The 13,360-nt window shown below is 53.7% G+C and overlaps 1 protein-coding gene across 11 annotated transcripts in view; it reads right to left on the bottom strand.

Annotated features, from left to right (window-relative positions):
• The window catches only part of DTX2 (deltex E3 ubiquitin ligase 2), a 45,007-nt gene that overhangs the window by 16,572 nt on the left and 15,075 nt on the right, over nucleotides 1–13,360 (bottom strand). For all 11 annotated transcript variants that reach the window (XM_032255040.1, XM_032255041.1, XM_032255035.1 and 8 more), the window contains 2 exons: nucleotides 11,110–11,466; nucleotides 8,076–8,715 (listed from right to left, as the gene is read on the bottom strand). In XM_032255040.1, coding sequence (XP_032110931.1) covers nucleotides 8,076–8,715; nucleotides 11,110–11,377 — 908 coding nt within the window. In that variant the 5' untranslated portion in view covers nucleotides 11,378–11,466. The remainder of the gene's footprint in view (nucleotides 1–8,075; nucleotides 8,716–11,109; nucleotides 11,467–13,360) is intronic.

The following is a 13,360-nucleotide window of genomic DNA, read 5'->3' as shown; positions in this document are numbered from 1 at the left end:
AGCTCACTGCAACCTCCACCTCCTGGATTCAAGTGATTCTCCTGCCTCAGCCTCCTGAGTAGCTGGGATTACAGGCATGTGCCACCACGCCTGGCTAATTTTTGTGTTTTCAGTAGAGACGGGGTTTCACCATGTTGGTCACACTGGTTTCAAACTCCTGACCTGAGGAGGTGATCTGCCCACCTCAGCCTCCCAAAGTGCTGGGATTACAGGCATGAGCCGTGCCCAGCCACTCACTTGATCTTAAGTCATTCTATTTATTTTTGTTTTAAAGGCAGGGTAATGCCAGCATCGTGACACAGTGGAAGCATGCTGGGCCCACAGAGTTGCTCATTGCAGTGGTGTGATCATACTTCATTGGAGCTTCAACTTCCCAGGCTCAAGTGATCCTCCTGCCTCAGCCTTCCTAGTAGCTGCGACCACAGGTATACACCACTATGTCCAGCTAATTTTTAAGGGTTTTTGTTGCTGTTGTTGTTATTTTGTAGAGAAGAGAGTCTTGCTATGATGCCCAGGCTGGTCTGAAATTCTTGCCCTGAAGTGTTCCTTCTGCCTTGGCCTCCCAAAGTGCTGGGATTACAGGTGTGAGCCATTGTACCTGGCCTAAGTCATCATTTAAAAAAAAAAAAAACAAATGCATGCCATGATGGTTTGGGAGGGAGCCCTGTACTGAGAACACTGGTGTAAATGGCTGAGACAGTGCCAGCTCCTCCCATCCATCCCCACCCACTTGAGATGATGAAATCTGAAGATGATGAAACACTCCCTCACAGACCCTACACTGGAGCTCCCCAGGACAGGGCCCAGGTCACACAAGGAGCAGGGAAGCTGCTCACGACACGGGGGAGCTCAGGCTGCTGTGCTGCCCTTACAGATACCGCAAAGCAGCTGCCTGCCCACAGACGATGTCTTGGGGCTGCCCAAGATCCTTCCCTACCACCCGCCCCAGGTCACAGATCCTGCTGGTGACAGCTACAAGAAGCTGGCTGGTTCTCTTCCAAACCAGGACACCTCACACCCAGCTGGGGCTGAAGCAGCCAGGGCCTTGCAAAGGATCTGGAGCAGAGTGGGTGCTCTAATATTTGCCTGGGCAAAGAGAGGTGCTCGAGTTTGGGGTGTTTTTGGTTTTTGTTTGAGAGACAGGGTCTTGTTCTGTCACCCAGGCTGGAGTGCAGTGTTGCAAACACAGCTCACTGCAGCCTCTACGTCCTGGGCTCAAGTGATCCTTCCAACTCAGCTTCCTGAGTAGCTGGGACTACAGGTCAGCACCACCACACTTGGCTAATTTTTTTTTTATATATATTTAGAGACAGAATCTTGCTATGTTGTCCAGGCTGGTCTGAAACTCCTGGCCTCAAGAAATCCTCCCACCTCAGCCTCCCAAAGCACTGGGATTACAGGCATGAGCCACCTTGCATGGCCTGTTTGAGTCTGTTTGTTGACTGTTCTCAAACAGGATTGCCTGTGTGGCCGTGCTGAGCAAACAGTGGCTTCTTGCTCTCCTCAGGTAGCCCCATCCAAAGGCAAGGCTGGCAGTGGATCTGAGGGCCCTGATAATGCCAAGAAAGGCAGGCAGGGAGTCATGATACCTGGGTCAAGGTCCTGGTTCTTCCCAACACTCAGTTTTATTCATTTGGAGCAGGCCCCTCCTTTTCCTCAGCCTGTTTCAACTTTTCCCTTTATTTTTTTCTTCGGAGTCTTGCTCTGTCACCCAGGCTGGAGCGCAGTGGTGTGATCTCAGCTTACTGCAACCTCTCTGCCTCCCGGGCTCAAGCAATTCTCCTGCCCCAGCCTCCCAAGGAGCTGGGACTACAGCCATGCACCACCACACCTAGCTAATTTTTGTATTTTTTGTAGAGATGGGGTTTCACCATGTTGGCCAGGCTGGTCTCTAACTCCTGACTTCAAGTGATCCACCCGCCTCGGCCTCCCAAAGTGCTGGGATTACAGGTGTGAACCACTGTGCCCAGCCTTTTTTTTTTTTTTTTTTTTTGAGACGGAGTTTCACTCTTGTTACCCAGGCTGGAGTGCAATGGCGCGATCTCGGCTCACCGCAACCTCTGCCTCCTGGGTTCAGGCAATTCTCCTGCCTCAGCCTCCTGAGTAGCTGGGATTACAGGCACGCGCCCCCATGCCCAGCTAATGTTTTGTATTTTTAGTAGAGACGGGGTTTCACCATGTTGACCAGGATGGTCTCGAGCTCTTGACCTCGTGATCCACCTGCCTCAGCCTCCCAAAGTGCTGAGATTACAGGCTTGAGCCACCGCACCCGGCCGCCTTTTTTTTAAAAAATAAAAAAAAAAGAAAGTGGATCATCTCTGATGGTCTCTGAAACTCTTAAGGTTCTGTAAGTGAAGGCATTCAGGACCCTCCAGGGCAGCACTGAGCTCAAGCCCTTAGTTGGAGCCCAAAAAGCTGAAGCTTGGCACTGCAAGCCCATGGTGCCCCCCTAGAGATGAGGTACTGGCTGCTCCACCCCGCAGAAAAACCCCAGGAAGTGGGGTCTCCCTTCACCAGGGAATGAGAAGGCCTGCTTCCAGGTTCCACCACCAAGGACTACAGCAGAAAGCAGCAGCAGCAGCACAGGGAGGGAGGCTTCCAATGGGCTCTCACCCTGTGACTGGAGAGCAGCAACCAGGAGCGTCTGTAGAAAGCTCTAAAAATGTCACCACGTCCCCACATGATCACAGGTCCTCCCCCATGTGTGTCCCTGCCGTGACCGCTAGGAACTGAACCATACAAGGATCCAGAGGTTCCCAAGATGGGGGCCCCTGGGGTGGACGGAACCTCAGAGGTTATCAGTCGCCCTCCCCATTCTCAGAGGGCTCAGACCTGCAGAATGTTCCCAGGTGGGGGCACCAGTCGCATCCTGAAGTGTCCTTCTCTGAGAAGTCCCAATAGTCATGGCCTCAGGCACCCTCCTGCTCTCCCCGACTCCTGGTCTAGCTATTAGGCCCTCCCTAGCTTTCCCGTCTGGGACCATCTCCAGGAGCTCCCAGACACAGCAGGAGGCATGGGACATGAGGACTTTGAGCTTTTTCTTTTCTTTTGAGATGGAGTCTTGCTCTGTTACCAGGCTGGAGTGCAGTGGCCCCATCTCGGCTCAGGGCAACCTCCGCCTCCTGGGTTCAAGCAATTCTCGCCACAGCCTCTCAAGTAGCTGGGATTATAGGCGTGTGCCACCACTCCTGCCTAATTTTTGTATTTTTAGTAGAGATGGGGTTTTGCCATGTTGGCCAGGATGGTCTCAATCTCTTGACCCTGTGATCCACCTGCCTCGGCCTCCCAAAGTGCTGGGATTACAGGTGTGAGCCACTGCGCCCAGCCCGACTTTGAGTTTTCTATGCAGGGCAAGAGGCAAAGCCAGGAGGCCAGAGAGAAAGGAGATCCAAAGCCCCTCTCCAAGTCTACACTCTCTGAGATTGGGGCTGGCAGCCAGCCCCGGCATGGGACTCAGCAGCATGAGATGTGGAAGCCAGAGACGGTGCTAGAAGCTTATGCTCCCACTCAAAGCCGTGTGTCCTGAGCATGTCAATTCCCCTTCCCGAGCCTCAATTTCTCTACCTATGAGGATGATTCCCAAAGGATGCCAGGGTAGTAGTGAGACCTAGGACAAATATCCACGGGGTCCAGGTCTTAGAGGAGCAGAAGGAAGCAGAGCCAGCCTCTAAGGGCCACTAGGCACTTTCCTATAGGGCCCTAACTACATCCTGAAAACCACAGCAATAACAGAGCAGAAGGCAACCTCAGAAACTGACCAGTTCAACCCTCCCTCAGCTAAAAAGAAGCGGAGGCAGGGCGTGGTGGCTCACACTTGTAATCCCAGTGCTCTGGGAGGCCAAGAGTTTGGGACCTGCCTGGGCAATATAGTGAGACACAATCTCTACAAAAAAATTTAAAATTAGCTGGGAGCAGTGGCACAAGCCTGTAGTCCTGGCCACTCAGGAGGCTGAGGCAGTAGGATCCCTTGAGCCCAGGAGTTTGAGGCTGCAATAAGCCATGATCACTGCACTCTAGCCTGGGTGACAGAGTGAGAGCCTGTCTCTAAAAAAAAAAAAAAGAAGAAGAAGAAAAAAATAGAAGAAAAGAGACCCAGGGCCTATCATAAGTCAGGAGCAAGGCCCCATTTGGGCCCCATGACTCCAACCCCACAAGTCAAAAGACAGGTGACAGACAGCAGGAAGAAGAGGAAATGAGTTCTTTTAGAGGCAAGAGCAGCAGCAGCCACCACAGCAGGAAGCCACTGAGAGCTGAGAGCCATTTTGTAGGGCCACCAAGCCATTCAGCACAGAGCCAAACGCCCAAACACCCACAGGCTTCACCTCGCTGAGCTGTGACAGGCTGCTGATTATGATCACCACCCCAAGCCATCCAAGTGCTAAGCAGTGTCACACCCTCTCCATTAAGGAAGACAAGAGTGTGCATGATACATTTAAGAAAAAGTTCCACCCAACATCATTCAAACACAAGTTTTGATGCTTAAAGGGATCAACTTTAGCTACAAGGAAATCTACTTACACCCAGCAGCTCAGGCCCCGATGACACACTTTCTTGTGTCACTGCCTATTCCCAGGGGGCACAAAGAAGTTGTGCACATGGGTTCCAGGGAATGTTTCAATTGCACTGGCTGGCAGTGGCTGCCAGTCAAAAGTCGGTCCTCTGGTTTCCCCAGCCCCTGGTGCTGGCTCCAGACGGCCCCACCTGCCCTGCCTGCCCCCTCACTTCCAAAGTAACTTTCACCTATTGCTGTTGACACACACTTGGCTGTGAGAACGTTACCACCTGCTGGGTTAACAGGTCAGGTATTTACTAAGCCCAGCGTCTGGCTCTACACCCATCAGAAGAGGGTTAACTGCAGAGCACCTCACTACAAATTAGGCAGGAGAAAAGCCTGTTTTTCAGCACGTGGATAGGTCCGGGGAGGTGAATTACACCTCTCCCAGGTCCAGAAAAACCAAAGGAATCAGGATGTACCTACACTTACCCTAGGAGGCAGGCTCCTTTGAGGCTGTTTCCACTAACAGAGCCGGCTGGCCTGGTTCCCTCCTAGCTTACAACGTGGGGCAAGCTGCAGCATGCCCAGCCCAGCACCAAGGGAAGACTGGCCCAGGCACCTTCTTTCCTGTAACTTGCCTGGCCCACACCAGCATTTCTGCAGACCCTCTGGCTGGGAACGGGGACCCCAGAGAAACACTGGGGGAGACGGAAATGGTTTAGGAAGGACCAACTGGGCCAGCTACCAGAGAAAGGAACAAAGCCACATGAAGTCACTTGACTTAACTCCAGAATCCCAGCTCTAGCGCTATCTAGAAATTTGCCTCAAAATAATTCCTAAGAACTTAAGACGCTCCAGGAGGCTGGGTGAAACAGAGCTGACAGAAGTCCTAGTGCCGCTAAGAACCCTCCTGGGCCAGCAGATAGAGCACACTGTTCTCTGAAACAGACTGACCCAGATACTCAGGGTGGGAAGCTGCCCAGGAAAACTCTGACCCACCCAAGGCCCAGCACCCTCCCATCTACTGGCCTCCTCCTAGCTCATCCCTCAAGAGGCCTTTTGGTCCAGGCGTGGTGGTTCACGCCTGTAATCTCAGCACTTTGGAAGGCTGAGGCAAAAGGACTGCTTGAGGCCAGGAATTCAAGACCAGCCTGAACAACACAGCAAGACCTTGCCCCCACATAAAACTGAAAAATTAGCCAGGTGTGGTAGTGTGCACCTGTGGTCTCAGCTACTCAGGAGGCTGAGGCAGGAGGATCACTTGAGCACAGGAGTTCGAACCTGCAGTGCACCATGATTGCACCACTGTATTCCAGCCTGGGCAACAGGGCAAAACCCTACCTCTAAAAATAGTAATAAAATAAAATTAAAATGTATTAAAGGAGCCCCCAGATGGGCTCGGTGGCTCATGCCTGTAATTCCAGCACTTTGGGAGGCCAGCGGGCGGATCACCTGAGGTTGAGAGTTTGAGACCAACCTGACCAACATGGAGAAACCCTGTTTCTACTAAAAATACAAAAATTGACCAGGCGTGGTGGTACATGCCTATAATCCCAGCTACTTGGGAGGCTGAGGCAAGAGAATTGCTTGAACCCAGGAGGTTGGGACTGCAGTAAGCCGAGATCGCACCATTACACTCCAGCCTGGGCTACAAGGGTGAGACTCCGTCTTATAAAAAAAAAAAAAAAAAAAAAAGCCCCCATGTGCCCCACACAACCCTCTTGAGGCCTGGGCTGAATCTCAGCTCTGGTACTTGCTGGCTGTGTCGCCAACCTCGTGGGCCTTGACATGCTCCCCTGTAAGTGAAGAACACTGCTCAGCCTGAGAGCATTGTGGGATGAGTGAAGTCACTCACGCAGCCTGCTCAGGAGGGCCTGCCACATGACACGAACCAATGAGCCGGAGGCGCTGTCACTGTGTCTTACATAAGCTGGCAGGGTCCTCGAAAACCCAGTCTGAAAAAATACTAGAGGTCTGAGAAGCTGCCAAGGAGGACTCAACCACCCTGGGAAGTTTCAGCCCTCAACGTGGATGTGGTGGGCAGGGGTGGACTGGTGAGCACGGAGGCAGCAGCAGGATGCTGACCAGGGCCAGTACAGAGAAAGAAGATGCTCTCCTTCCTGGGACCAGGGCCGCCCCTCACCCACACATTCCCTCACCACCCTAACCAGGACACGCTCAGAAAGCCCTGTCCCCGCTACCACTCTGAATTCTCAAATGTGCTGTAAGCCCAACACTCTCAATAATGAATGACAAAGCCCCAAGTCAGCCAGACAGTCAGAGGACAAGGCCAGCCCAGAGCGTTCACCTTGGCCAAAAACAGGGGGTTCCTCGTTTTATCTTTTTTTTTCCTTTTTCTTTTTTTCTTTTGAGATGGAGTTTCTCTCTTGTTGTCCAGGCTGGAGTGCAGTGGTGAGATCTTGGCTCACTGCAACCTCCACCTCCTGGGTTCAAGTGATTCTCCTGTCTCAGTCTCCCAAGTAGCTGGGATTACAGGCGCCCGCCACAATGTCTGACTAATTTTTGTATTTTTAGTAGAGACAAGGTTTCACCATGTTGGCCAGGCTGGTCATGAACTCCTGAGCTCAGGTGATCTGCCCACCTCGGCCTCCCAAAGTGCTGTCATTGCAGGCGTGTGCCACCACGCCCGGCGTTTTTTTTCCTTTTTTTTATGACAAGGTCTCACTCTGTCACCTAGGGGCTGGAGTGCCGTGGCACAATCACAGCTCACTGCAGCCTCAACTTCCTGGGCTCAAGCAATCCTCCGGCCTCAGCCTCCTGAGTAGCTGGGATTACAGGTATGCACCACCATGCCTGGCTAATTTTTAAACTGTTTCTTTTGTGGAGACGGGGTCTTGCTATGTTGCTCAGGCTGATCTCTGACCCTTCAGCTCAAATAATCCTCCTGCCTTGGCCTCCCAAACTGCTGGCATTACAGGTGTCAGCCCTCGTGCCTGGCCAATCTCCTCACTTTAAACGCCACCTGCCCTGGTTTGTACTGAGCCCATGGTATCATTATCGCCCTCTCAAGGAGCTGAGAGCTCTACCAGGCACTCTGGGCTGGGTCGTATCAGCACAGGGGCCAGGTCACCCGTGCCACCTGCAGCCACTGCCACATGCTCCACATTCTGCTGTCCCTCATACCGCACTGACAGCCCCCACACTAGACTGGGGCTCAGGGGTAAGGGTTGGTGCTCTGGTCTCTGCACCTTCATGGCCTGGCACGAGTCAGTGCACAGGCAGTGACCCGGTGTCCTTGGGCACAGCGCTCACCATGCAGCTGGCGAGCAGGGGCCACAGGCCTTTAGCTCTGTTCCACATGGAGGACCCTATCATCGTGAGTGAAAGGACTGCAGGTTCTAACCCACACAGCGACCGCCAGGACTCCAGTACAAGAGGTCAGGCAGGCTCCGGACGGCCGCGGCACGTAGGCACCCACATGGCACATGCGAATGAGAGGCCATGGCAGGGACGACCCAGGGGGCCGGAGCCGCACCTGCAGGAATTGGGGTGCGTCTTCCCAGCTACGTAAGAGTGGAAACACAGGGCAGACAAGACAGGAAGCAGTTACCCACGGTACCTGACTGCACTGGAGGTGGACGATCCCGGGGGCAGGAGCTGTGGTCCCAGGTGGGAGAGGCTGGAGCGGTAGAGGGGCTGGCTCCCCAGGGAGGGAGGGGCTGCGCTCCAGGGGTTGGTGGTGTTCAGCCTGGGCGCAGACCGGGCCCCGGAGAGTGAGGGTTTGTTGTACGGCGCAAAGGCCTGGTGCGTCCCAAACACAAAAGTGGTCCGGTGCGGGGGGTGCTGGGGGACGGGGTATGCAGGGAGGTTGGTCATGGAGTGGCGGTAGCGGCCTGACACGGGGCCAGTTCCGCTGCCGCTGAGGCACTGGTGGCAAGAGCAGGCAACGCCCGTGTGGCCCGGCGGAGCGATGATGGTGGTCACCGGGTAAGGGGGCCCTGCTTGGCGCCGCACGCTGCGGCAGAAGCTGGAAGTCTTGTTGGTCTGCGTGTGGGTGGTGTAGTTGATGGTGTAGTTGTAGCCCAGGGGGGCCAAGTCCACAAGCTGGTTGCCCCTGGCCACCTGCTGCTCCAGATAGTCACAGACGCTGGCTTCGTAGGCAGTCCAGGAGCCATCATCACTCAGCCACTCCCAGACGACACCTCGGCCAGGGGCTGAGTGCTGGGGGAAGAGGTGTCTCCGCACCGCCCGCATGGTGCCTGTTTTCAAAGGAAAATAAAAGGTTAGTCTGCTAGCACTCCCAGAACACATGGAATGGCCAAATTCTTTTTTCTTTCTCTTTTTTGAGATAGAGTTTTACTCTTATTTTTTTTTAAATTATTATTATTTTATTTTTTAAGAGATGGGGTCTCGCTATGTTGCCCAGGCTGGAGTACAGTGGCTACTCACAGGCACGATCCCACTGCTGATCAGCACGGTAGTTTTGACCTGCTCTGTTTCCAACCTGGGCCGGTTCACCCCTCCTTAGGCAACCTAGTGGTCCCCCGCTCCCGGGAGGTCACCATATTGATGCTGAATTTAGTGCGGACCCCTGATCTGCATAACGCACAACAGCCCCGAACTCCTGGACTCAGGCGATCCTCCCACCTCAGCCTCCCGAGTAGCTGGGACTACAGGCACACGCCACCGTGCTCAGCTCCAGTTTTACTTTTGTTGCCCATGCTGGACTGCAATGGCGCAATCTCAGCTCACTGCAACTTCTGCCTCCTGGGTTCAAGAGATTCTCATGCCTCAGCCTCCCAAGTAGCTGGGACTACAGGCATGCGCCACCACGCCTGGCTTCAAATTCTTTTTTCAACAGCCAAAATAAGCAAATAGGAACACAGCAGGTACACAGTCATGCTGCTATTTGTTGATTTATTTACTTTTAGAGACAGGGTCCCCCTTTGTCACCCAGGCTGCAGTGCAGTGATGTGATCATAGTTCACTGCCACCCTGACCTCCTGGGCTCAAGCGATCCTCCTGCCTTAGCCTCCCAAATAGCTGGGACTATGGGCACATGCCCCTACACCCAGCTAAATTCAAATCAGCCTCTACAACACCTGCCACTTTCGTTCCCCGATTAACACTCCCCGCTCTCCACCACAATATACAATTTTCGTGTTATTATTTATCCTGTCTGCTATCTTTCTCAGTTGACTTCACACACCATGAAGGCAAGGACTTGGGATCTGACTGACAGCCAGTTTCACAGTTTTCTCTACGACACTCCTGACAAAGAGTAACATAGAGTTTCCAGGGCTGGGCATGGTGGCTTAAGCCTGTAATCCCAACACTTTCAAAGGCCAAAGCAGGAGGATCACTTGAGCTCAGGGGCTGAGGGAGACAGGGAGATCCTGTCTCAACAAAAAAACAAAACAAAACAAAAACCCCGAAAAAAAATCCATTTTAAAAAATTTTTCATTAAAATTAAAATTGAAAAAAACAACAACAAAAAAACCAGTTTCTCACATCTAAGCACTGGTAATACTCTGGGCCAGTAATTCCTTGTTGCAGGGCCTGCTGCAGGACGGCAAGCAGCCTCCCTGGCCTCCACCCACCAGATGCCAGGAGCACCCCCACCTCCCACCCACTCAGCTGTGACAACCAACAATGTCTCCAAACATTGTCAGCAGATGGCCCTGTGGACAAATCATCCCTAGTGACAACCATCAGATTAGAGGAAGGGACAGCTCCGAGAGAAAACTGGGGCCTCAGTAATACTGATCAAAACACACTGCAGGTTCAGGTGTGGTGGCTCATGCCTGTAATCCCAGCACTTCGGGAGGCCGAGGTGAGAGGATCACTTGAGGTCAGGAGTTCAAGACCAACATGGCCAACATGGAGAAACCCCATCTCTACTAAAAATACAAAATTAGCCGGGCGTGGTGACGCATGCTTGCAATCCCAGCTACTTGGGAGGCTGAGGCAGGAGAATTGCTTGAACCCGGGAAGCTGTAGCGAGCTGAGATTGCGCCACTGCACACCAGCCTGGCGCCTGGTGACAGAGCAAGACTCTGTCTCAAAAAAAAAAAAAAAAATTAGCCAGGTGTAGTGGTGTGTGTTTGTAATCCCAGTTACTTGGGAGGCTGAGGCAGGAGAATCACTTGAACCTGGGAGGCAGGGGTTGCAATGCCAAGATCATGCCACTACATTCCAGCAGGGGTGAGAGCGAGAATACCTCTCAGAAAGAAAAAAAAAGATCAAAACTCATTGCAGACCAAAAAGCAGAAAGGCACACATGCAGAGGGGTGCAGTGGCCTGCCCAGGGCACACAGCCATTGGGCAGTGGGGCAGGGCCCTCTGAACTCTTACAGCGTACCACCTCCATGCCAGTCTGCCTGCCAAAGAGACCCTGCAACCTCTGCAGTCAGGACAGACATCACTGCTTTGGAAAACAAGGGGAAGGGACTCCCACAGCACCTCTCCCACCGTAAGCTGCACTCAGTCTAGGTGGGAGAGGTTCCCACTCACGGCACCCACCCACTAGGTGTGCTGCAGAGATAGGGAAGAAGCTCTGTAGGTCACATCCATCACCCCAACAGCTAGCACAGAGGCTGTGGGAAAGCAGGTGCGGCGCCCAGGTATCTGCAAGAGGCAGGACAGCGTCTTACCAGTATCCTGGCGGAACTGGGTCCAGCTGGGTAGGTCGATGATGTAAGGAGCCAGCGAGGGGTCTGCCTGGCCCAAGGGGATGCTGTGGGCCAGGCTCCCAAGCCCGAAGCGCTGTCCCTTCTGCTGGACAAACTGCTGCTCGATGAAGCTGCAGACGGCGGCGCTGTAGGGGTGCCAGGTGCCCAGCCCGTCCTGCCATTCCCACACGGCCACAGCCACGGGGCCGGTGTATACCTGCACCAGGGAAGGGCTTGGGGCCATGGCCATCTTCCCAAGGAGTCCCGCTGCTTTCCCAAACGGCTTCAGACCCCTCTGGCCTGGAGTCCCGGGGTCATTGCCCGGCGCCTCCGGCGGTTCTGTGAACAGGACAGCCACGCAGTTAGCCCTGCAGCAGCCTCAGTGCAGGGGAAAACAGGCTTTTCCTGCAGCAGTGGGGCTCATGGCAGCCTCAAACCCCGGGCTCAGACAATCCTCACACCTCAGCCTCCAGAGCAGCTGAAACAATAGGCATTTGCCATCACACCCAGCTGATCTTTTTACTTTTCATAGAGACGATGTCTATGTTGCCCAGGCTGGTCTCAAACTCCTAGCCTCAAGGGATCTTCTCGCCTCAACCTTCTCAAGTGCTGGGATCACAGGTGTGAGCCACCCCGCCTGGTCTCACGGTTGCTTTTCCTCCCCTAACACCTTAAGGGCATCATGAATCAAGTACCTGATCCTGCCTCTTTGCTCTGGCAGCCAGGAAGAATTCAAAGTCAATTCTGCAGCCTACCTACCTCTGCACAGGCACAGGAACAAAGAGCAGTGTAAATTCTGGGTGCTAGTCACCAGCCCAGTGTTTTTCTTGCTACTGATAATTCCCCTCTGACCCAACTGCTTAGTGTATCATTTCATCCTGCATGGTGGTTTTTTTTTTTTTTTTTGAGACAGCGTTTCACTTTGGTCACCCAGGCTGGAGTGCAATAGTGCAATCTCAGCTCATTACAACCTCCGCCTCCCGGATGGGTTCAAATGATTCTCCTGCCTCAGCCTCCCGAGTAGCTGGGACTACAGGCTCGTGCCACCACACCTGGCTAATTTTTGTATTTTTAGTAGAGACGGGATTTCACCATGTTGGCCAGGCTGGTCTCAAATTCCTGACCTCAGGTGATCCGCCCACCTCAGCCTCCCTATTAGCACCCCCCGTGCTGAAGATGAGAACCCACCATGTCTTGGAAAGACGCAGGGGTTTTGGGACACCCATGAGGCAGAGGCAGAGCTGGGACCTGCAGCACAGGTGCCAGCTCCTCATGTCTCCAGGGTGCCCTGGAAGCATCACTGACCACAAAGGAAGCCCTAGATGGACACCGAATCACCCCTCTCTGGCCTCTCGAAGGCTCTCTGCACCCATTCCCCTGCCTGGCTCCTGCTGACCAGCCGCCAGGCCCAGGAAGCTCTTCCCCACACCCTGAGCTCCCTACCTCCTGAGACCTTCTCCTCCCAGTCACTCCAGCCCATCCCCTTCCCTTGTGAACACTCCACATCCTCCAGGCCCAGCTTGAGTCACTCAGGATGAGCCATCACATGTCCTCTGCCCCCTCCACAGCACCGACCAGAACCCTAGTGACTGCGTCCACACATGGCTGTGACCACAGTCTTTCTGCCCCTCCCCAGGTGGCAGCAACCCCAAGCCTGCCTTGTTCAGAGCAACCCCAAGCCTGCCTTGTTCACAGCTGCAATGCCAGCACCCAGCAGGGGCATGCCATGTGGTGAGTGTTCTAGAATGTTCTATACACTGCTTCAGAATGACAGAGTGAATGTGGACAATGATTCCACTCAGCACCTGCAGCTATGTGACTGAGAAGAGGCCTGCAAATGCCCCACATGATGGCCACCCCCCAGGCCACCGGCTATTGGAGTGCAAGAACAGGGTCCAACATCAAATGGACTTGTCTCTTCTAAGCTGCACAGACTGACAAGGTGACACTTCTCCCACTTATGGACAGGAAACTAAGGCTGAAAGAGGTCGAGGGGACTGGGTGTGGTGGCTCACACCTATCATGCCAGTGTTTAGGGAGGCTGGGACAGGAGGGTCGCTTGAGCCCAGGAGTTTGAGGCCAGCCTGGGCAACATAGTGAGATCCCATCTCTGCAGAAAATTTAAAATTTAAAAATTAGCCAAGTGCAGAGGCGCACCTAATAATCCCAGCTACTCGAGAGGCTGAGGCAGAAGGATGGTTTTAGCCCAGGAGTTGGAGGCTGCAGTAAGCCA

This window comes from Sapajus apella, unplaced genomic scaffold (assembly GCF_009761245.1).
Source record: "Sapajus apella isolate SASKATOON/1434 unplaced genomic scaffold, GSC_monkey_1.0 scaffold88, whole genome shotgun sequence".
Taxonomy (NCBI): domain Eukaryota; kingdom Metazoa; phylum Chordata; class Mammalia; order Primates; family Cebidae; genus Sapajus; species Sapajus apella.
Note: the sequence above shows the minus strand (reverse complement) of the source record. Positions and strands in the feature narration are given on the sequence as shown.